Source organism: Pezoporus wallicus, unplaced genomic scaffold (assembly GCF_028554395.1).
Source record: "Pezoporus wallicus isolate ANWC-B61680 ecotype Strahan unplaced genomic scaffold, APGP_CSIRO_Pwel_v1 contig_6807, whole genome shotgun sequence".
Classification (NCBI taxonomy): Eukaryota; Metazoa; Chordata; class Aves; order Psittaciformes; family Psittacidae; genus Pezoporus; species Pezoporus wallicus.
Window position 1 is genome coordinate 633,885 of NW_026636431.1, and position 23,616 is coordinate 657,500.

The 23,616-nt window shown below is 39.8% G+C and overlaps 1 protein-coding gene across 11 annotated transcripts in view; it reads right to left on the reverse strand.

The window, feature by feature from the left end:
• Positions 1 to 23,616, reverse strand: part of GTDC1 (glycosyltransferase like domain containing 1) — a 311,499-nt gene that overhangs the window by 119,494 nt on the left and 168,389 nt on the right. For 3 of the 11 annotated variants that reach the window (XM_057400259.1, XM_057400256.1, XM_057400254.1), the window contains 3 exons: positions 20,241 to 20,311; positions 19,424 to 19,515; positions 10,858 to 12,183 (listed from right to left, as the gene is read on the reverse strand). In XM_057400259.1, coding sequence (XP_057256242.1) covers positions 12,100 to 12,183; positions 19,424 to 19,515; positions 20,241 to 20,311 — 247 coding nt within the window. In that variant the 3' untranslated portion in view covers positions 10,858 to 12,099. Of the gene's footprint in view, positions 1 to 10,857; positions 12,184 to 16,412; positions 16,583 to 19,423; positions 19,516 to 20,240; positions 20,312 to 21,345; positions 21,452 to 23,132; positions 23,340 to 23,616 lie in introns of those variants that run through there. The other 8 variants (XM_057400253.1, XM_057400258.1, XM_057400252.1 and 5 more) reach the window with 5 other exon arrangements.

Sequence of the window (23,616 nt, forward strand, 5' to 3'; positions counted from 1 at the left end):
AATTATATTCCTCTCCCAGATTTCACAGGCTGTACAGCTCGAAGAGGGAGATGTATGCATTGTACAAAAGAGGGTGAATGCCTGAAAGAAATGCTGTTCATGTTCTACAGGATTTTTTTTTTTTTACGTTTTTCCTTACAATTAAAATCTGACATTTTCATTCAACAATGCTAATCCTGTGCTCATTATGTTCACATATAGTGGGGGAATGGCATCCACTCACTCTCTAAACCTAGCTTCATGCTACCAACCCATGAAAAAGCTGCCCCTAAAGCAGGCACAAATCAGTCTGTCCCTATACTCTCTAAGAACTATTTTTCTGAAGATAAGAAATCAGCAACGTATCTCACATGGTGCCTTTCATCCCAGAGAGCAGCAATAGTTTCACAGCCTACACCAATGTCATTAATTTTATTGTATTCTTTTTTTTTTTTTCAGACCCCTAAAATACACAGCAATTCAAAGCCTTTTAACTATAGGCATCAATATAATTTTATGTCATTTCTGTTTATCTTGGGTGGATCCTATCAAATTAGTGAAGGGACCACAGTTTATCAATCGATCATCATTCTGTGCACAAAATCACTGTGGCATCTTCTGAAGAGCTGCCCTTTGCAATAGCAACACCAGAAAACTGCCAAAATGAAGAATGCCAGATTGAGATAGGACCATGAGGGAAACCCAGGCAAAGGGTATTGATATTTAGGGAACCTCGGTCTCAGTGCTGTGACTGACATCCTTGCCCTAGCAACAAGTATCTAATAATCACAAGAGATAAACGTCACTTTTGGTTCCTTGTTTGCGAGAAAATAGAAAGCACTGTATCTAATACAGCTTCTGCGTAGCTGGCAATTTTTAGACCGGTAGAGGATGAGGTTTTCTGGTTCAAATAGGAATTAATTGAGGCAAGTCATATGGCTTATGTTATACACGTGACACCAGATGATCCAAATAGTCCTTTCTTGGCCTTATAATCTACACATAACCTTGTGGTGGTACTGCTCTCCTGTGGATTAGTGGCAAACCAATGCTCCTCTTGCTTGGATGAGTTTTCTGATCTAAATACTATCCAGACCTGTGTGGCCTACAGGATTTCACTGGATCACAGTCTCAGATGGAACTATTGCCAATTAATGCCAGACATCCGATAAATGGGGGTAGGACACTTCAGGTGCTGGGTGATTCCAGAGTATCATTAAGCAGCTATGTAACAAGCCAGGTCTGAAGAAAAATAATTTTGCTATAAGGACACTTACAAATATTATTTTATACTTGCGATCTTTACACTACATTGCACTGTAAAAGACCCACTTTCAGACACCATAGCGCTCTTTGGCTCGAATTAACGAGATTCACTTGCAAGAGCAGGGTATAATTGTGGCCATTTTATAGACCATAAAAATTGTAAGATTCCAGAATTACATGGGTAACAGGACAACCTATTCCCATATGGAAAAAGGAGCATATGGGGTCTTGTCTATCTTGTTTGGATTACAAAGCAGAGAAAATACCTGGCTGAGCAGTGCTCAGGAATTATCAGGTAGATGATATCACAGGAGCAAGCTGTGTCTTTATTCGCTTTATAAGGATGCCTCTGAGTTCAGGTTGTTCTGAGTTACATAAATGCTAAGCTTCCTCCAGACTAGCTCCACAGCCCTGATTGCTCTAAATTCTTTGTTGTGACAGGTCAATGCCATTTTCAGAAAGCTGGTAAATCCATGATGGAAAGCCAGGCTGTACCCCCCCAAATGAGAGGTGAGCTCAAATTCAGTCTCCACCTCAAAGTCAACTAGAAATATTTCTTAAATGCAGATATCCTTATTTCTGTCCTTATCGTTAACATTGCTTTGTTTTAATCCCTAGGGATAATCTGCTATGTGGAAGGAAATGTGTCATTTATGAAGTCAGAAACTACTTCCTTTAGCATCTACAAAAATTTCTTCTGAGTTTTCCCATTCAAGCACCAATGTTACTTAGATTTGCAGGCTGAGACCATAGCAAAAGGTGGAAAAACTTACAGTCATTACATTGATTAATCAGCTGCTGAAATTTGGCTTTTCAGCATGACACCTCTGTTCTCTGAATGTGTGGCCTGCTGCAATGTAATCAATTTGTCTGAGCAGGCTCCAAAACCCCAGGGCCACACAATGCAAAGAGGCAATCTTCTGCCCTCTTTGACCACAATAAGCAACATTACTGAAATCACTGCTTCCATACAAATGTAGCATGACCCCATACTTGTAGGCAGCAAAGTATGACTTCATTAAAAATCATATGCTGTGTTAGTCACTTCAAGCTTTTGCAAGGCAAGCCAGCATCAGAGCAGCGTATGTCTGAAACTGATAGTAAAATGGATAATGCCTTAAACCCCACCTCTACTGTTATTTACGTATGTATCTTTCATCTGACATAGGCTTCCCCTCCAGCACCTTGAATAAATCAGTCCTGAGGAAGAGACTTAAGTTCAAAGACTGCCATCTCCAAACCAAAATAGGGGGCTATCAAGTGAGGTGTGCCAAACAGTAAGACAAAACATATGCATTTTTAATATATAGCCTCTCCTTTCTCTGAGGAAGCCAAGAAAAGAGACCCTGTGAAGCTTCAGCCGAATACAAGTTCAGTGGATTTACACTTAGGCTGCTATTGGCAAAAACAAAATTCACAACTTTCGTATATCTTTGCTAGATGTTTTCCAAGCACTCTTTGAAGCACACTTGCCCCACACTTGGCAGTCCTATTGACCAGGTGAACTCATCTCCATGCAGCACTGAAAAAGAAGACAGGGGAACAAAATAATAATAATAATTAAAAAAAAATATAAAAAGGCCATGAAAGAGAAACAAAAATCTCAACAGGTCTGTATGGAATTTCAGCAGCACTTTATTTATTAATGTGTATGTAGCTACCATTGTACTCCATCTCCCAAAGACAGATCTGTAAGGAATAGGACACAGGCTGATTGACAGCAGCCATAATTCCATACAATGAGACTGTATTAAATTGTTTGATGTGATATGATACTCATCACTTGTAACTGATCAAACATACTGCTGTATCAAACAGTATTACAATACAATCAGGCTGTATATGGTTCCTGCCAAGGCTGCTCATCACATTGCACACTTTTGCATGAAACGTATCTATTAACAGCATCGACAAACTACTCCTATCCAAATTTTCCTGAAGAATTGTACACCATGAAATGTGCAAAAAAATCCACACGTAATGCTCTGCAGCATTTCTGCTGTCTGAATGCTTCAACATGAAAGGCTTTGCTGATTTCAGGATTTTATGGGATAATACCAAAACTTGCAAACCTGTCCCCCAAAACAAATATGTAACATTCCAGCTTCCTTTTTTTAATTTCAGTTGGATTTCTTTTTCTTTCCTACCTACAAACAAATTGGAAAATTGACTATTTTTTGACCAAGATTTTAGTTTTTCTATGGTTTTCCCCAGGAAAGCAGCTCTAGCCAGCTAGTTTGCAGGAGGGGGCTGTTTGCTAACACTGACCCTTTTAGAGGCAGGAGACATAAATAAAAGAAACAAATTCCTTGTCACCACTGTTCCTGCTGCAGACATAGAGGGTGATATGCTGCAGCCCGTGGGGGACAAGACTCGCTTCAACATTACAACTGTCGGGGCTCTCTCAGATGCAGATTCTTAAATGAGCCTGGGTCTCCAGAGGGCAGAGGTCAGCTGTCCTCAAATCCGTGTGACTGCTAGATTAAGTTTATTAATCTCCCTGCTTTCACTTAAAAACCAAATTATAGGATGGTTAAATGTTAATGCCCGGGAGTTTGTGAGATGATGAATGCCCTCAGCTACCACTGCTAGAGGGAACACAAGGTGTTCAGACCCCAGAAGGGTATTAGAAGTTAGTATGATGCCCCAGGGAATAAGTTCTCCTTGTGAATTACCGCATGCTTTATGCCTGAAGCATGTTTTGTTTGCTGTTCTGACAGCAGCAAATGCAGCCACCCTCAGACATGACTGCAAGACAGGAGCTGCTGGATGGAAAGCTCTTAGCTCCATTTCAGGTATCAATGATTACCCATCTTGATGTCCAAAGGGTAGAGCAGATACGGCCCTTACATAGGCATAACCTCAACCACAGCTCTTCATACAGAATTTCTACCTGTGCTTGGTTGTGCTTCAAAATACCCATCTCTCTGCACCAACCCCACAGTGCCCAGGAACTGCATGAAACCAAGCATGCAGTGAACATGGTATTTAGCAACCTTCGAAACTGCTTCTATCAGTGTATCTCAAAACTACTTCAGCATGTAAAAATGAAGTGATAAATGAGTATGAGGGTTCCATACAATTCCTCATGGACAGGTATGCACACCATAATTGGACATCTGCCCCTTGATTGCTATATCAGCCTGGGAGACCAAGGATCACATAGCCATGGAAAATAGGAAGTAATATGCAGGAATGCATGCCTGGCTTTCTGAAGCTGGTGCAGAACACCATTTTTTTTTTCTTTTTGAGTTGGGGTTGTTGGCTTTGTTGGGGTTTCACATTTATGAATTTTTTTCAAACTGCAGTGACAGAAGGTGTCTTTTGTCCTGTTTTTCACTCCTGTAGTGTTAGCATGAGCAGATTAAACACATCACGTGGCAGCAAACTGTTGACGGAATGAGCTCCACAAAGATTACTTAAGAAAGGTGTGTAAGGCGTTTCCTTTTTCTAATTTAATAATAATTAAAAAAAAGCTTTTCAGGATAATAAACTCGCTCAGAATGGTACCTTAAAGACTTACTTATGATGGAAAATATCCAGGAAAGGGCCAGAAAGCATTTTCACACTCACATGGGCAGTTTTTAGCAGCAACAGCTCAGTGTGGTGCATAGAGCTAAAGAAGCTGTAACTTTCTATCTGGTGTGGCTAAGTAATTCAAGATGCTGCAAGTTAAATGTAACAGTAGAAAGGAAGAAGTTCAAAAACAAAGTCCCAGGCATTTCAGTGCAGCGTATAGTATGCTAAACTGTGGTATTACAGAAATTGCAGAGTTTGGCCACAAAACCTTTCATACTGCCCCAGCATTCTGCCACGGCTGGGCTCCAGCAAGCCCAGACATTTTTCCTTTCACCTGTGCTTTCCTCTCCTCCCCCACTCCTCTCTCCCTCCCACTCTCCCCATTTGTTAACACAAAACAAAAACTGAATCAGAGAATTACAGCCCTTGTCCTGAATGTACCTCTCCATTGATTAAATTAGTGAAACCAAAAAGTCACCACGCACCAGGCAAAGATAACTGCAAATCTGTTCTTACCCTCCCCGCACCACCTGAGTGCCACTATTATTCCTCATCCTTGGGGAAAGGACCCCATATGTGAGCTTCAGAAACCACCTCAGTAACTCCAAGCATCATTATCAATAGTAGGATGAACTGCAGCTGGGATGCACTGAGAAGGCACGGTAATGCTCACCCTAATCTCTGCATTCATCTCACTAGCCCTCGCTAGGAAGTTTAAGTACATTTACTGGGGATTCTGCAGCCCTTGAAAGGTAGGAAGACATCTATGAGGCTTGACGTACTAGCTAATTAACTTGGGGTTGGAAAAAAAAATCTTCTTATCTACTTAACTTCGAGACACTCTCTTTGTTTTGAAGCCTTCAGACTACCTCCTCTTTAAAATGCATGTAGCGTACAGCTCAATAGTATGGAATGTATTATTTTTAACGAGGACCTATTTTAACTTGGACCTAAAACTACTAGCATTTGACAGAGAAGTTTATTTAAAAAAAAAACATTTGCAGAATCAACTGAACGATAGCCTATAGCCTGTGTTCTGCAAGACATGCTACAAAATCATCATGCTTGTTTTCTGTCCTTAAAATCCAGGAACGTGAATGTATGAATCATTTGAAAATGAACCCGCGAGTGCATACACACCCCCAGGGCTGGAAGGGCTTAAAAAAATCTTTCAGGTTTTGTTCCTTGGTCTCTAGAAGGCGGGGGGGGGGGGCGGTATTTACACTAGGAGAAAGTGATTGAAGTGAAGTAGTTGAGGCACGAGTATTTCATGCAGGTCTTCCAACAGGAAAACAGACGTGAGCAACTTCTGTAACGTTCCTGCTCAGAATTAAGCCATACTAAAACATCCTGCAAATTTCCCAGAGTGATTTTGAATCCTCACCATATTCCTAACAGATAGAACAGTGGCATGATTGACCAAGCTTTTTTCCTTCTTCTTTTTTTAAAGTACACATATGATGATGCATCATAGTTATAAACAGATGGTATTTGGCCTCCTTCCTATTCTCAACATTTGGAATTCCTAAACTATGTGAATTAAACAATAATATTTTATAAACATACAAGGGATTTTGCTCACTGCTTTGTTAACATAGAAATTATACAATGCTGACATTTATTTAAATTTTAAAAAGTAAACAAGAGTGTGTATTGAATTAAAGCAAACTAAAATCAACAGAAAGAAATATGTTCTGCGCGCACAGTACCTACAACAGCACGGGCCTTTTTAGGGGAGACATAATGGGATGAAGCACAAATTGTAGCTTAGACAGTCTGATCCTTTGTGCTCAAAAGGCTCATTTAACACCTCGCTGTAAACAACGGATATTTATACCATAATTGGCCAGTTGACCATCAGTTGTTCATTTACTATGTAACCTGCTATTATGGAGTTAAAAGAAGTTCCTTTCTGTTGAGTGAAAGTGTGTTTGCAATTTTAGTACCAACTGGATCCAGTCTAACACTTGTACTTAGTATGAGAAACATTTTCATAATACCAAAATTTGGGGGAATAGGAGTATTCCTGCCAGGAAGGGAAGAAGAAAGTATTGGTATTTAAAAGAAGAATTCTGTTTGCCTGGTTTCCTCTTTCCTTTCCATTTTAACCCTTTTTAGGCGCCTCTCTAGCTGCACATAACTGAGCTGCACTTAGGTTTTAATCACTATTCCCAGGTCTGCAAAGAGGTTCTGTGATGAATAAATAATGAATCAGAGATTTTAATCAGTGTTATGATTTTTGAAAAGACTAATTATCATTGTTTACAGACATGCCTTTCCAACCTATTTCCTTGTTTTGGCTTCCACACGCCAAGGGTTAAGACCCTAGCTCTCACGCCTGCATTTTCTGTCGGGCTTTGGGGGTATTTTTCGTTTGGGGATGTTTTAGGGTTGTTTTTTTTTTAGTTTTTTGTTTTGTTTTGTTTTGTTTTCTTTTGAGCGCGGACACCCAAACCGGAAGAGATGGAGCTGGAGGCGTGCAGGACTGGGGGAGCTCCGCACCCGCGGGAAGGCCACCGCGGGGGGGGGCGGAGGGGTAGCGTCTTTGCCGGCCGTAGATAGAAATGTTACAAAAGAATCTTATTTCAAAATAACATTTTTATTATCAATAGCGTTGATAATAAAAACTGCCGGGCAGCTCTCCTCCCCCGACAGCGGCCGGCGCTGTCCCCCGCTGAGCGGTGCGGAGGGCCGTGGAGGGAGCTAGCCTCTGCCCTCACCCGCGGAACGGAGAGGCGCGGAGAGGCGCTGAGCGGGGGCTGCCCCCACGCTGATCGGGCCCGGCTCCGGAGCGTCCGCTGCACCTTTAGCACTAATATTGCTATTTTTTAAATTATTTTTGCTTTAGCTGCCTCTGGCCCCGTGTAAACCTGGATCCCTTCTCTGCCCCCACCTCCACCCCCTCAGCCTCTCCCCGGCGGCCGGGATGGAGCGAGCTTTCCCGGGGTGAGATATTCGGTGCCAATATCCCGATCTTCCTGTATCACATGCGCTTTGGACAACTCTCCGGGCTGGACCCGGCCTTTCCCGGTCGCCGTCGCTTCTCCGCGATCCACATCCCTGCGCTATTGCAACCCTGCTCTCCGCATCCCTGCGCTCCACTTTCCTGCCCTCCGACTTCCCTGCGCTCTGCATCCCTGCTCTCTGCATCCCTGCGCACCGCTTCCTTGCGTCCCGCTTCCCTGAGCTCCCGCATCCCTGCGCTCCCCTTCCTTACGCTCCCGCATCCCTGCGCCCCACATCCCTATTCCACATTCCTGCGTTCCCGCTTCCTTGCGTTCCCGTATGTCTGCATTCTCGCGTCCCCGAGAACCGTTTCCCGGCTCTCCCGCGGCCGCTTCCCGCCGCCTCCTCCCGTTCGGCGCTCACTGCTCCTGCGGAGGGTGGGCGATAAGTTGTTCCACAGTTACAGAGCATTTGATTATCAGTTTCCAGCAACAGCTGTGTATATTCGCCAAGAATGTAAAGAAATATCAGAAGATAATGCAGCATTGCTATTTATTACCCTGCAATTAAAGCGCTGACAGTGCTTCTATTCTAAAACCTTATTTGCAAGGGTTTGTAACTCACAGGCAAAATTTTCCTGCAAGATGAAGCCTCGCTTAGCAGCCCGAATAATTTTAAAAGTATTTCAGTTAAATAAGGGTTAGCCTATTAGAAGGTAAAATTCTCAAGGACTTTCATTAAGGTGCTCATTTACATCTGCAAATAAAGAATTGCAAAGTCCCCCAAATCAAGGAGATATAAAAGGAAAATATTTTTTCACAAAATCAAGGATTCATGGAAAGGTTTTAATATAATCCTCTAGGAAATTATTCCCATTAAAACAATTTGTTTGAAAGAAAATGCCCTCCGGTCTTTTCCACACAAACTAGTCTTGGGCTAGTACATGAGAAACAAACTTAAAAGTGACTATGAACAGAAATGAGACTGGCTAATTCATTTCAACTGTCCTTACTGGAATAAAAACCAGAGTAAACAGCTTGAACAGGGAAAGGTGAATTTAATTTTCAAGGCCCTTTAACTTTTAATAATCTGAGGAACAAGATGGGAGGTACATTCTACCCTCCCAGTTATCCTGATATAAATTCATTCAAGATTTATATTGGTGTAATAGAGAAGCAGAATTTGCTCCATGATTTCTAATGAACTGCTGGCTCGGTCTTTAAAAATGCAATTAGAAAAATCTAGCCTCCTAATTCAGAACAGCTTTGAGCCAAGTCAGAGGTCTCAATGCTGTGAACATGGATGGAAGCTGGTCTGTACTACGGCTCCTCGTGGTGCCTGCAGCACAAGCAGAGTGGGGCCGAGACTGCTGGAAAGCTTTGCTACAAAATTCCCTAGTTATTTTAGGATTTTCTTTTCTATTATATGGGAAAAGACAATCCTCATGTGGAATAAACCCTTGTTTCCTGTGATCTCGAATACTAAAACAAAAGGATTGTAGGATTAGGTGCCTGGCCTGTTACTGAAGCAGGAGGCAAGGAGCTGTCTGATCAGAGTGGTGCCTGGTGAGTCTGGCAAGAGCTGGGAAAACCCATTCGGCTTTCACTCTGTGCTAAAACTTGTACCAAAGCACCTGCAGTTGCTGCGTCAGTGCAGGTGAAACATCAACAAATATGAAAGTAAGCCAAGATCTCTCATTTTACTCGTAAGATTAGGTCTATACATTCATTTCTTACTCATGTGTGTAGGAACAACAGGACAGAGATCCTCATTTGTCTGTCTGACCTTTCAAAGTGAAGGCTTTAAATGAAGCAGTGCCTAGCAGCTGTCTCATTTGATCTTCAGAAACTGTGAGGCAAAACTTCCTCAGGTTGTTTCAGTCTACAGTGGGCTGGTGGGAGGAAGGCTGCCTCGGGGAAGTATCACCTCCAGCTACCTGGAAGACCTACATCACCCTCCTAACTGAGGACCCTGAAAGAGGCCAGGCAAACCTGAAGGTACTCAGAGCAGGAAGGAAATTTTCACCCTTGCTCTAGAGCAGCTGCGATTCTTCGCTGAGAATCTAAAGGAATACCAGAAGATAAAGCAGCACTGCTATTTGCCACCTGCAGTTAAAGCTCTTGCAGCTTTCCTATTATAGAATATTATTTGCAAGGGTTTGTAACTTGCAGGGAAAATTTTCCATCCAGATGAACCCTTGCTTACCAGACCAAGTATCACCAATCAGTCAGTCAAGCCAGGCAGAGCCCCACCTCACCAAGGAGCTGGGCAAGACCTCCTTTGGCCATGGGCCTTATCAGGGTGTGCGCAAAGGACAGCAGGAGTCTTCAGCTCAAAACCACAGAGCTGTGGTGTATACAGTCTGTACACCACAAGCCCTAGTTACAGCATCTCCTTTTTCCTTTTTATTGGTTTGGAGAATGACCCACCGTGAAACTTGAACCGATTTGCTTTAATTGCACCATGCCTCAGTTTCCCAATCAGTAAAGACACAAAAAACCTCCAAATTGCTCTTGCTGGTGCAAGGTGTGGTAACATCAATGAGCATTCATGATATACTCTGGCAAGAGAGAGGCAGTCTGGTAAAAATGCAAGGCAGTCCTGTTGGTTGTACCAAAAATGACCACCACACCTATGCATGCTGTCTTGAGAAGACCACTTCTACTCAACCATGTTAAATGCCTAGAGCCAAGCTGGGTTTTGGCTGAGCAGAAATGAGGAGGAACCATTGTACAAGACAGATCACTAAGGCAAAATGACAACTCTGCAATGCTAGGAAAATATTTCAACACTTACTGCTGGATCTCCCTTTTTTTGATTGTTTAATGGAGTAATTTTGAAGAGACTCTCTTGTGCTGAAAAAGGACATTTCAGCATCTTAATGGCATCAGAAGGCATGACAGCATGTGTGCAGAAAGGGCCAACTCATGCCTGTCACCTGCTGTGGACAGTGCTCGGGCAAAGGAAAGATGCTGGTGCCCACTGCTGGGTGACGACCTGATGGGATGCCTGGATGGCATCTCCCTGCCTGATACGAGGGAAGCTGAAACCATACCTGTCCACAAAGAGATGTCTTCCCAGCCTTCACAATGTAATGCTTTAACAAGAGCCGCCTTCTTGCTTCTTCCCCGAGCAGAGTTGAAAATCTTGGTATTGTCATAACGTTTTATTATCACTTGCAAAACAGATTCTACTTCATCAGATAAAGACACAATTGCATTCATTGACTCTGACACAAGGATATGCATAGTGATAAACATACAGATAGATGTACACACTTATACATGAATAAGATATGCTAATTAAAAATTGCAGTGGGCACTTTATTAAAAATTTATTGCACAATCTACATCTTCAAAACATTTTACATCAACAAATATACCAGCTTGACTGCTGGAATCATAAGTGATTTATCTTTAAAAGACTGTATTTGCAACTGGATGCAAAGATTCTTGATGAACTGCCATTACATTTAAACTACTGGTTTTTATTGGAAGTATTTTGATTGTTATCTGTTTGTTCTCCATCCTTGAGAGAAATAAAACAAGTGTCTTGGCTTTCATTTAATCGGATAGATGGCACCATGTAGCATATTTCCCATGCTAGTCTGAATTACAGCTGTTTATCTTTCAGCTTTCTTTAAGATTAATTAAATGCAAATGTAACTCCATGAATCATGGGATTACCTGCCAGACCCCTTATTAATACCTTCACTTAAAAACCCCTGTGCCAGAGAGCCATTAATTTGGAAAAAAAAAAAATACAGAGAAAAGAAAAAAAAAAAAAAAAAAGAGTGCTAAAGCATCCCTTTGCCTCCAAACAACCCGGACATGGCTGCCCAATTAGCCCAGCAGCATTCGGATCCTCCTTTCAGGCCCTGTGGCCCTTTGAGGACACAATAAGGCTCCAATGATAACCTGGCAACCTAGGTAGAAACTCAGCCAAGTGTGAGCGTTTGAAGCTGCAGCTTGGCTGCCATCGTGTCGGCAAAAAGAAAGAATTCAGGCACCATGTCATCCAGTACAAAGGATAAAAACAGATTCAACCGGAAATTCAATGTGGCACCACATATGGGATACATGAGTGCGGTTACACAACAGGCCACATATTTTTTTTGAACAGTCTCCTGCATGTGATGCCGAGGACATGTGTAACCATCATAACATCTCTAAGAATCTGTATTTAATTTGAGCTGGGGTGGTGGCAGGGATTGGAGATCTGAAGCCGCCACAGGTTTGTGGCAGATGGCTCTGTGTCAGCTATGACAAGCAGCCAGGCTCGGCTTCCTCTGCAGATTTTCTTTTCTCTCTGATCAGGTAAATATGGGCACACTCTGGAAACTTCCACAATTCTGCCTGAGGCTGCAAGTTTGTGACTTAGCCCCATCTGTCACAAATCTTCCCTCGGTTCTGCTGTGAGCAGAGACCTGAATTTACTGCCGAGCGCTGCCCAAGAAAACCCAGCCGTCTCGCCCTACAAGGAAGCAGAAGAGAGAAGTGCACGAAGCCGCATTAGATGCTGGGACACAAAAGGGACATCTCTCATGTGGGAAGGAGTGCAGCTCTGTGCTGAAATCCTCTGCAGCACCCAGAATTTCAGGAGGGGTGGAAGCAAGTTGGTCAGAGAACACTTAAGCGGCATTATTTGGAAATGGGGGTGAATTCAGCTTTTTTTTTTAAAGACAGGTAAAGACAGGTCAGCAGCCCCAGGTTATTTGCTCCTGGATGAGCACCATCAGACATCCATTTGCCTTACTGGTGGTCTCAGCAGATGCACCAAGGACTGGACACCTGAGGGGACTCACCTACCCCTCTCACCCTCAGACACTGCAAAACCACAAACCACCAGCAGTGAGGGCCTAATTCTCCTGCTTGATCATCATCAGTCTTGCTACTGGGATTTATTTTAAAGTTACCTTGGAGCGAACAAATTCAACTCCATTTTTTGGGAAGTCTGCAAAAGTCTGGGCATTTTCCATGTTTTAAGGAACAGTGATTCAGTCAACAGTTCCTAAGTACGGAGAGATCAAGAGAAGCAAAGTTTTCACATAAAGTCAGATCTCCCCATGAAGAACAGGCAGCATAATAATAATATGTCAGTAGCACTACAGTGTCTTTTATGAAATAATCAACTTGATTGTATCTTGTGTCCTAAGGTCCTAAACATAAGCAACTATCATCTATTCTGCCATCATTAGACTACAGAATTAACCTTTAGAATTTCGTAAGGACTGGTCATCCATTCAGATCTATTGTTTCAGAACTGCTGGAGTTCAAGCAGAAAGTACTGATTTGGCAGAAATTTTATGCACTTTTTAAAAAATTACTTTAACAAAATTAAGAATTAGAGACTATTATTCAGCACAAAACCTGAAATTGGCAGGCAAGAACGCAGAGTGATTTACAGAGCCAATTTTATTGGGTCAGCTTTACTCTACGACTCAAATCCTTCCCTCTGTAAGTGAATACTGGGGAGAAATCAAGGTAGAAAGAAAGAAATCAAGGTTGTAGTAATTATTTTTGGAGCTCAACTTTCAAAATCCAAGCACCTTTGGAAACCACCATCAAAAGACAGCACTGGTTTACATGAATTGTGAGGCCTTGTACACTGTGAGGCCCAAGTCAGAGCTATATAATACTCCTTGGTAGAGTAATGGTATTTCCCTAAATAAACTGGTCTGTTCTGCAGTTTCTTATGCTGGTGTTTTAAAACTCATTTCATTCTTTCTGTCTTTAAACAAAAATCATCAAATGTTGGATGCGAGGCTACACAAGATAAGTTGGTGGGTGCCTTGCACAGTTGGTTCAGAGCACACTGACAAAGTACAGCAGTAGGAAAACAGTTTCAAGCTTCCTTTCTCAAGGTAATTTGAATAAAATATATTGAAAACCTAAGTTTTCATGCTTTTTGCAACTTTTCTTTCAAAGTCAATCCTATTTCCTTTGATCAGTTTTTCCACCTATCATTTTGCAGTGGCTGTGGTTCATCTGCCAGTTTTAATTTACTTTCTAAAACTAAATTGGAAGCTATCTAATACTGTTATAATAAGAAGTTCAAAGTCCTGGTGTTTATGCTGAAAGATGGGTCCGTAACTGCTATTTAATGAATGCTTTTTTTTAATGTCTGCTTTACAAGTACAGCCAGCTACAGACCAACATCTTCAGAGAACTGAAATCTTGTAGACACAAACCTCAGAGAGCCAAGAGCAAGGCAAGCCCTGGGAGAAGGTCGGGTGCAGGCCACATAGATATATATATGCATACTTACATATATGTATACATACACATATATTGTACCTATAGATGAATGGCTGGATCCTAGAATAACCTAGCAGGTGATTTCAGCAGCCCACCTAGTAGCTCATTTCTTCCACAGTGATGATTCACATTAGTTAGCAGACCTCTCTCTATCATGGCTGCTTCCAGACCTATACGCTGCTTAAAGACCTAAGGTTGCCCAAAATACTTACCGTGTCCCACAGTCCAGCAGGTCTTCCGACCTGTGCAAACCTCCTAGGCTAGCTGGGTTTCACCTATATCAGCCATACATATGGGAATGAAAAATGGCAAGTCTAACCTGGATGCGACCCTGAACAACTTAATCCAAATTTGAAGTTAGATCCTACTTGGAAGCTGGCCCTGCTTTCAGCAAAGGCTAACCAGATGACCTCCAGACTTCCTTAATTAGTCTATGATTTTATATTCTAAATAAGTAACCAAAATTTTCTTTCACATAAGAAATCCTTATGTTACATACATTTTACTTAGGATCCCATGCCTAAGCACTGAGACAGAGATGTGAAAGCATGGACACAGCATGCTGCACTCCAGAGTTCCTAGGCTATGATAACCTTTCCATTCAGGCTCTGAGAAGCAGATCTAGACCATCTCTGAAACCACTTTAAATTATGCTTACTGGGAACCGAGCATCTCAAGAGGCAAATACAAGTTTCCCACTTGTGCTTCTAACCTCCTTCTGACCAGCGTCTAATGCTAGGCAGGTAGAAGCACAGATTTGACACAATGCCATCCTTTTAATCTGCAATCATGCTCTGCTGATGAGCAGAAAGCCAGCAGGATGGATGGAAATACTTGTACTATTTGCATATCCTATAAAGCTCTAAATTAACTTTATCAGCTCAGGACAAAAGATCTGGAGAACACTGTAAGCAAACATCTGTTCAATATACATTCACCATTAAAAAGTAAACAGTAGGTTTGGCTCCATCAGGAACAGGTTGAAAATTATCAGAGTACAGCACATAACATAAACTGATGGCATGGCCTAGAATACTCTGTAAAGCAATGATCACACCAGCACAAAACCAGCTCTCAAGCATCAAACCAGCTTGAATGATTAGAGCTTAAACATGGAATAGCATTCACAAGGAGAGACTGAAAAGACCAGGGGATTCTAAGTGTTTGACAAACGTTTATAAAATAATGAATGGTATAGAAAAAATGGATGGGAAGCTTCTGCTTCCAGGCAACTGACTCCAGAACAAGAAGACAGAAGATGCTCAACGCAACTGAAGGTGGGAAACTCTGAGCTAATTGAAGGAAATGCTTTTAGTGCTGTCTGCAAAAATATGATGAACTGCTTTGGTATAGGAAGATGTGAAAGACAAGATCTGGAGTTTCCAAGAGCCTGAATGTCAAACGGAGAACTATTATGTACAGCTTATTAGGTTTTATGTACTTAATACTAAAAGGTTATGAAAGATGATAAAATCTCCATGTTCAGGGTTAGGACCAGTCTCTAACTCTAAAAGACCTAATTTTACCTGTGTCAGCCTTCTCTCAAATATCACAAATATCAAAACCACAGTATTAAACACATGGCACAGTGATCCAGAGCATCTTTATTAAAAAACAATTTCTCCTGGAGTTTTTCAGGGGAATGGGTAAGGATAAAGGCAGAGGCATTGCTCCCCCTCTTACATGGCCTGTACAAGAACTATGAATGGCTACTGCTCTTTGTAACAGGGCTGAGGGGCCAACGGGACATCTGGCATGAAGCTCCCCTGCATCCTCATGTGTCCTTAGGCTGAGATTGTCTCCTGCTGATTTCCTAGCTATGCCTTAATATTAAAGCTGCACCAGGAGCAGTTTTCCTTTCTACATATTTTCCTGAATATGTAGAGAGATACTGCTTTATCTCAAATCCCAGCAAAAAGAGAGGTAAAAAAAAAAAAGTTTTGTTAGAACTGCCCTACACATCCAAATCCTGAGACTGGAAACAATTCAGATGTCTACAGTCTAACCGGGATCTTAATTTGATTTTACAGCAGTTTAATCTCTTTGAATTCAGCAGACTTCCTTCTACAGTGGTGTAAGAAAGAAAAAAAAAATCACGCCATGTGTCTTTTCATAGGCAGGTGAGCTTCTGCAGTGTGATGGAAATGAGAAGATGAATGTCAGAAAGTGGGCCAAATTCTTTTCTCCGTTGAACAAGTATGAGTGAGAGTAGGATTTTTCTGTAGGAACTGAAGCTGACAGCATGTCAACCCGTACTCATTCAGCTGGGAGGGCTGGGAGAGATTATTTAAAGTTGTCAGCTCCTTCCATGCCTGGCTTTTGGCAACTCTTCTTGTCCCTTTCCACTGTATACTCTTTATACATGCTGTTTTAAATTAAGAAACTGAAGTGAGGGAACTGAAAGGTAAACTTAAAGAAAATAATGCAGAAACAAATGTTTTGCCCTTTTTTTTTTTTTTTTAATTTTAAATTTATTAGATAGGGAGCTTGCAAACTGTGACAGGTCCTACAGTGTACTCCATGGGAAACTGATGCCCTGTTGTTCCTTGCTTAATTCTGGCATTTTGGCAACTGCAAATATCCAGAACAGGAGAGAAATATCTGATTCCATAAAACTGGAACAGAACAAATAATTGATAACAAATAAGGTTTGTTTTCCACTCATCTCAATCTTCTGCTAATAACTGGTAGAAGGCAACATCAAAATGCAAATGAGCCAGCGCTGGAGCTCTGAGAATACACAGGGTGAGTAATACATCATTTCAAAAGGTTTTCATAGGTGCTCATATTATGGACATTTTTAAAAGTCTGCCAGCATGAATCTGCTCCATCAAAGTAAGACATTATGGTTTAATATCTTGGTCTGTGCATTTTCACAGGGATATTTTCTGTGTCCGCCTCCCTGAACTGACTATCCTTCTTGTCATTTATCTCCCTTTTGCCCCTAACTCTGTCAGCACAGTCACTGAAGACAACTGAAGGAATAAACTGCTTGTTTAATTAGACCACTGTCTAATTATTATGGATATCCTTCGTAATAAAACCCCAACAATATGTAAAAGGATAAGCCAAAGTACTTCTGATGATGATTACTTCCCAATCTATGAAGCAGAATCCCCAGTCAGTAGAGAAAAGCACAATTTGCTTTTAAAGCATTTTGCTCTCAAGACTTCACAGATACTTTATGAACTTCAAGAAACGAGTATGTCAGGAAGGTTTCTGAAAGAAAAGTAGCTAGTTAGTACGTACTACTGTACTGGGGTCTCTTTTCTATTCTACGATAATGTATATATAATATTATACTGATCTAAAAAAGGTGAAAATGCAGTGGAAGTGCTGTGTACTCTTCATGATTTCATTCTTTTCAGCTTCCTATGAAGCAACGTCGTTCCAACTATAATGACATTAACAGCACATATCTGAGTGAGCGTCATTCTAGGCGGTTTTGCGCAGTTTCATCGCAAAACGAAGACTTTGCGTACGTGGGTGTAGGTACAAAAAAGACAACTCTAAGCGTATTCTCTGAGCTGATCCAAAGCCTATTAAAGACAACAGGATCTTTTCGCTGGTGCTCACAGGTTCTGGATTAGGCCCTGCTTTACTCATTTTAAAACGATCCTCCATTCAACGTAATTGCTACCTTTTGCAGACATTCAGTTCAAACACTCGGGAACAGGGCTGCGCTGTTAATAGTGCACAAGGCCATATGCATGGGGCAAGATAAAAACCTCAAGCTTCTGCTTGCAAATCATCTCAAGGGTTGTTTTTTTTTGCTTACATTTTGCTTACAAGTCTTGTGCACATATTTTAAACTCATACTATTTTATATTATCATTTGCTCCACTGTTATTTCCACTTTCAGTGCACCTTGGCTGTTTCAGAGCCAGGGATCCACATGCAGTGAGCAGACCCATGTGCACACAACTACTAGCTGAGCTTGAAGCAATGAGAAATGCCAAGGTAAACATCTAAGGACTGTTCTCCATTTGAAGCCACCATGTATCACTATACAATACTATTGACTCAAGAAGTAATGCTGAACACTGGAAGTGTTCAGTCAGCATTTTAAACTATTATGAGCTACCTTCTGAACCATTGCCAAGTTAATAGACAATGAAAGATAATGAGCTTGAAATTGGGTGTTAAATTGCATTTTTGGTTCTCTCTTTTTTTCCTGAAGTTTAACTGTTTCCTGCAGAAACAACATCATCTTTGATGTATCATTATGTAAATGTCTATTTTTAGGTCACAAATATAGTCAGGCATGGGCTAAACCCTTACTCCTCCTGCTCCATGTGTGCGGGAAGGAGTAGAGAGGAGGACGACACACAGCAAGACCCAAACTTTCTGGTCTCCAGAGGGAGGAAGGTGGAGAGAGGAGGTTAGGTCTGTCGGCAGCATAAGCCTCCAAATTAAGAAGATTACTCCATGTGCTCATTAACAGTAGGCCTGGGCAGTGACATACAGGGAACACTAAAAAGACCACATTTGTATTCCACAGGCAACATGCGGAGTATTTCTAAGCATTCCCAAACCTTTAAGGACTTTCAGCTGAATTCGGCTTTTTTACAACCTGAAACACCTTCATCATGTGGGGTAATGTGTATCCAACCTGCCCAGACTGTAAAAGTCACAAAATGCTGCAAATTTACATATCAGCATGAAGAAAGTTAATAGCAGTTATTTTTATAAAAGCAGCGTCATATAATAATAGCTCTTCATTGCCAGAATTTACCGCTTCACCTATGATTGTTAATTATTTTTTTTTTAAAGTGTGACTCCTAGCAGCATAAATACACTACTTAAAAATGTGAAAAGTGGATCTAGCATTGAACACTAGATCAAAAGTTGAATGGAGAGTCTGCTACTGAAGCTGTACTTTCTTTTCATAAATAACTGCAAAGAATAGGACATGATAAATACCAGTACATTATGCTTCCGATAGTTTTTTTTATGTTCAACATAAAAACAAAGAATAACTGTAATTATGAAAATAATTCAAATAATTCCAAAAGGCAGAGAAATCTTACCTGATACCTGTTACCTGTATTTTTTGAGGACTGAAGATTAAATTAGGATAGGAAGATAGGCTTATACTCATTAGTATAATTGTGGGATCTTTCTTTTATTTTCCTTTTAAACTAATGAGTTGCATTAATCCAGGTTCATTTTTATAAGCCTCTTGGGTGCAAATGTAAAGGACAGTCATTTTAGAAAACAATAAATTAAAAAAAAAGCATGTAGCATGCAATAAGTGCATGTATTTCATAAGACCTAGGTTAATACAACTGGCATCTATTTTAATTAATCCTTGTTAGTGTAACGACTAATATCCCTCCCTAGCATGTTTCCTTTAAACATTAGTATGTTAATTAAATGTTGTTTTTTTAAGGGCTTTTTTTTCTTTTGCACTTCAATATGGCATTATACCATCTAAAACTATTCTGAACAACTACCTTATAAAGATGTTTCCTCACAATATCGGGTCTCTTGCAGAAATTCTGAAGCCTTTTAAAAAGCTGTTCAGGTGTAGAATACAGATATTCAGCTGCAGGAAAAACAGATACATTTTTAATGAAACAAAAACCTCAAAGCACACACTCGATATTAGTCACTTTACTAATTAAAAATGCATATTGCTCTGTGCTGCCTCGTGTTTTACATTATTTAAGCATGATTTTATAAGGTTACCTCAGCTCACAAGGATGTTTAATGCTAAATAAGACTGTGTAGTTGTGCTGTTTAGACATCTCCTTTGGGTGATTAAAATACATTATTCTAATGTAACACAATGCATATGTGATACATTTAGTGATGAGATTTTTCAAAGAACTGGTACTACATTAGTGCGCATCCTGTATCACAGTTGCATGCTATTAAGTATTAAATTGTTTAAATAATTTGGTGTGATTTTCAGGCCTTGCTGGTCTGGTGGGTTTTTGCTGTGTTTTTTTTTTTTTTTTGGTGTATCAAAAAAATCTGCAAACCATTGCAGCATCACTGACCTTTTAACAAAAATCTATCATTATGGGTTGTGTATGCTAACAATGAAGAATGCTATTTCAAAACTTGCTTTTGTGTTATCTTAAAAGAACAGATGGCAAATATAAACTTCGTCTAATGTATTAAAACACATAAAATTTTCCTTAACACTAACATGTTGGCTTGCCAAATAAACAATTGCTTTTGCACAAGTTTAGTCTCAAACTCTGTATTTTAGCATGAATCACGTTGTTAAATTTCAGCAAAAAGAATATGCAACAAAGCAGCTACCTGGAAATATCTCTGGGTACACCAAGGCTTTGGGACACAGTGGATAACAGCCACAATATACAGCTTCAACCCTGAAGATCAGAAACAATAAATACATAAAAATAGACATTAGTGAGACAAAAACTTATTTTGGTGCAAGAGCTTTGAGGTTGACCACATATAGCAAGAATGAAGCATTTTTCCTTCAGCAGCATAATCTTTCTAAATGCCAAAGTTGCTCTTTTTAAAGAAAATTTTATTGATCATATGAATTACACAGAACAGAACAGCGAGCATATGTTTTGTTCGCTGAATAAATCAAAGCGCAGCTCTGCATTTTTTTGTTTTTTAAATACTGTTTAACACATTTTATAATCAGCAGACAGACACATGTAACAACATGGTGAAGTATGGACGGCTTTTCTTAATAACGCTGCAGAAAAACAAGGGCATACATGCACATGTTTGGAGATACGTGGATGTATACACAGATGCATGCCATCACCGTTACCTGACAGAACAGATACTCTCCTCAGACTTTGAGACTCCAAAGGTTACAGTTAAATATAGCCTAGGAACAACTTACAGCATGCTTCAGGCTGAGATATTTTAGCTTATGCACATGCTTCAGATAATTTCCTTTATTTTTCAGGACATAAACTGTTGTATTTTCTAATAACTACTGATGAGATTCCTTTGCCAAAGCGTGCAATGTTTTGTACTTGTGTTTTTTCATGGAACAATTTACATATCTTCTGTAACATCAAATCCAAATATTTTATTATTGTATCACAGTGGTGCAAAGTTTTCTAGTAGAAAATCCGAAGAAAAGCTATCCTCTTCATGTCTGCATTTTAATAGCTGAATATGGGTTAAGGCATCAACTTTTCGGTTTGCTTTTTTTTTGCATAATGACCATTGATCTGACATAATGTCCCTCCAAAGATACAACTGTAATTTCTGTTGGCCAGAAATTACACAGTGAAATTCAAAACACTTCTTAAAATATGTTTATTTTATGAGAGTCTTTGAATCTCCTCCAACATGTTGACCATACGAGGGCTTTATTTTTAACTTCAGTTTCCCTATTTTAAAAAAAAAAATCTGAAATCTTGTCAACATTCACCTTTTCTATTTTCAGTGACAATCCAAAAGGCTTTCGCCACTTTATGTGCATATTGGATTTGGCACTTTATTATGGGCACCCAGAAGGAACTCTGTTTCCTTTAGATCTGCTCAGTTTTAACCAGAAAAAAAAACCCAAAATAAAGAATAACATATTCAGCTTTCGTGCTAGAAAACTATGCATGAACAAACCTCAAAGATACACATTTCTCTGCAAATGCTCTTGCTAAGCAATGATTGCTGGTGTTTTTTTTCATAAACTTTTAAAATTTGTATTTTTTTTTTAAATAACATATGCACTTCAGATTGCATTTTAAACATTAACAACAATTTCAAAGTGTACATCGTCTAGCACTATATTTTTTACCAAAGGGAAATGTTTCTGATGTGTGATTTAATTGATGATTTCAGTTTTTAAATATTGTGTCATATGTCAAAGCAAATAGATTTTTAAAGTTTTCTTCAATCTAGGAGAAAAAAAAGAGTGAAACTGTGGACATTTCAGTAATAGCTCAGATCACTAAGTTATGTTAAAATATTTGCTTTTCAGACATATCGTCTGCATGGAAAAAAAAAAAAAGAAAAGAAAAGGATAGCTCCCTAAAACAAAACTGCAGGCCAAGATGCAATCTGAGTCATCATTTGAGTATGCAATCTCCCCTCATAAAAACCTCTATCGGGATCATGAATTAGTAAAATCAGAATCAGAATTTAATGCCTCTGTAGTTTGCTGGATAAAAGTTAAAATTTGGAATTCTTTCATTTGCAAATGATTGTATTTGCATAATCATTTTCTACCTTTCCGCCACAAAGTTTACATGCATTTTCCGACAGGTCCTTGCTATCGTGTAGTAAGTATTACTATAATCTGTACAACTTTCAGATGCCAAGACCTATAGATCAAAGCAACCAGGGCAGAGCACATGCAGACAGAGGCTTCAGTCTGAGGACTGACAGGGAAGCTTTGCAATTTCCACACATTTCTGTCCTTTTCTAGAGAAGTATATCATATCATAACAATAATACAATTATTCTTTATTTCAATCCTTAAGCACTACTAGTTAAATAATAAATAGAGTTCCGATTGATCTATTGTTAAAATGGCTAGTAAATGGCCTTTTTATTCCAATTAACAAATCATCTGCTAAATCTATGAATCTTAATATTCAGGTCTATTCACTTCAATTCATACAATTTATCTGCAAATAGTTGTTGGCTTTTGATTCTAAATATAATTAGCTGATAATTTTGCTTGGCTGAATTACTTTTCTGGAGGGCCTGCTAAGGCTCTCAGCCGCATTATCTAGCAATAATGAATCTGATAGGTGAAATTTTTTACTGTAATGAGGATGAGACACAGTTGTGACACCTGAGTCTAGTAATAACAGAAGACTGCTAATTATCGACAGCACTTTTTTGTGTGATGCACAGAGAAAAAAAAATCCCTCATTATTAAAAAATAAAAAGTTACAATTATAAGTGACACTGGAGGAGAGTAAATAAAATGGAGTGATTAAAACATTGCTGCTTTAAGGGTGTTTTTAATTAAGTGGAAATGCTAATGTTGTCATACTTAGCAGATGGGATTAAAATTAGTTATTGTAAGTAACTCATATTTTATGTTATGGTTTCCACAGCATGTCTACAAGATCTAAGAAAGTGATACATTCCATAAGACATTTAAAAAATGAAATTCTCATAGTCCTTACAGCTCATAATAATGAACATCATGAATAAACTATTGAAAAAAAATTCTGCCAAGGCTTTTACCATAGTGACTTAACTCACATGGAATGTAACCATAATGTACTGGGCTGCTGGAATCGCACTGCTGGTCTGCCTTTGTCTTTTGCTGATTGTTGCATTTCTTATTTCCTTCACACTCAACAATAACAGAAGTTTGGTGTTTGGGCAGGCATCCAACATCAAGTGTGGTGTCAAGAAGGTACAGCTTTGGTGCAAGGAAAGATGATGACCACCCACCAAGGTGATGCTCTAAACGAAAGCACAGGATGCATCATGTAACTGCAGATAAAAACCTAATTGCACACTTTCTCCTACTTTATTTGTGTAAAATTTTCCATCTGCTACATCTAAAGATGTCTAAACTGTTAGTATCAAACCTGCATTCAGCTGCCAGCTGTGCACATTAAGGATTGCAAAACACTAAGTAAATGAGGCAGCATAAAACTGAGTAGTAGTGGTCCATCTGCCCAGTACTAGGAAGGACCCCCATACCTGGTCCTTTTAAAGCACCACACTGCTGCTCAAA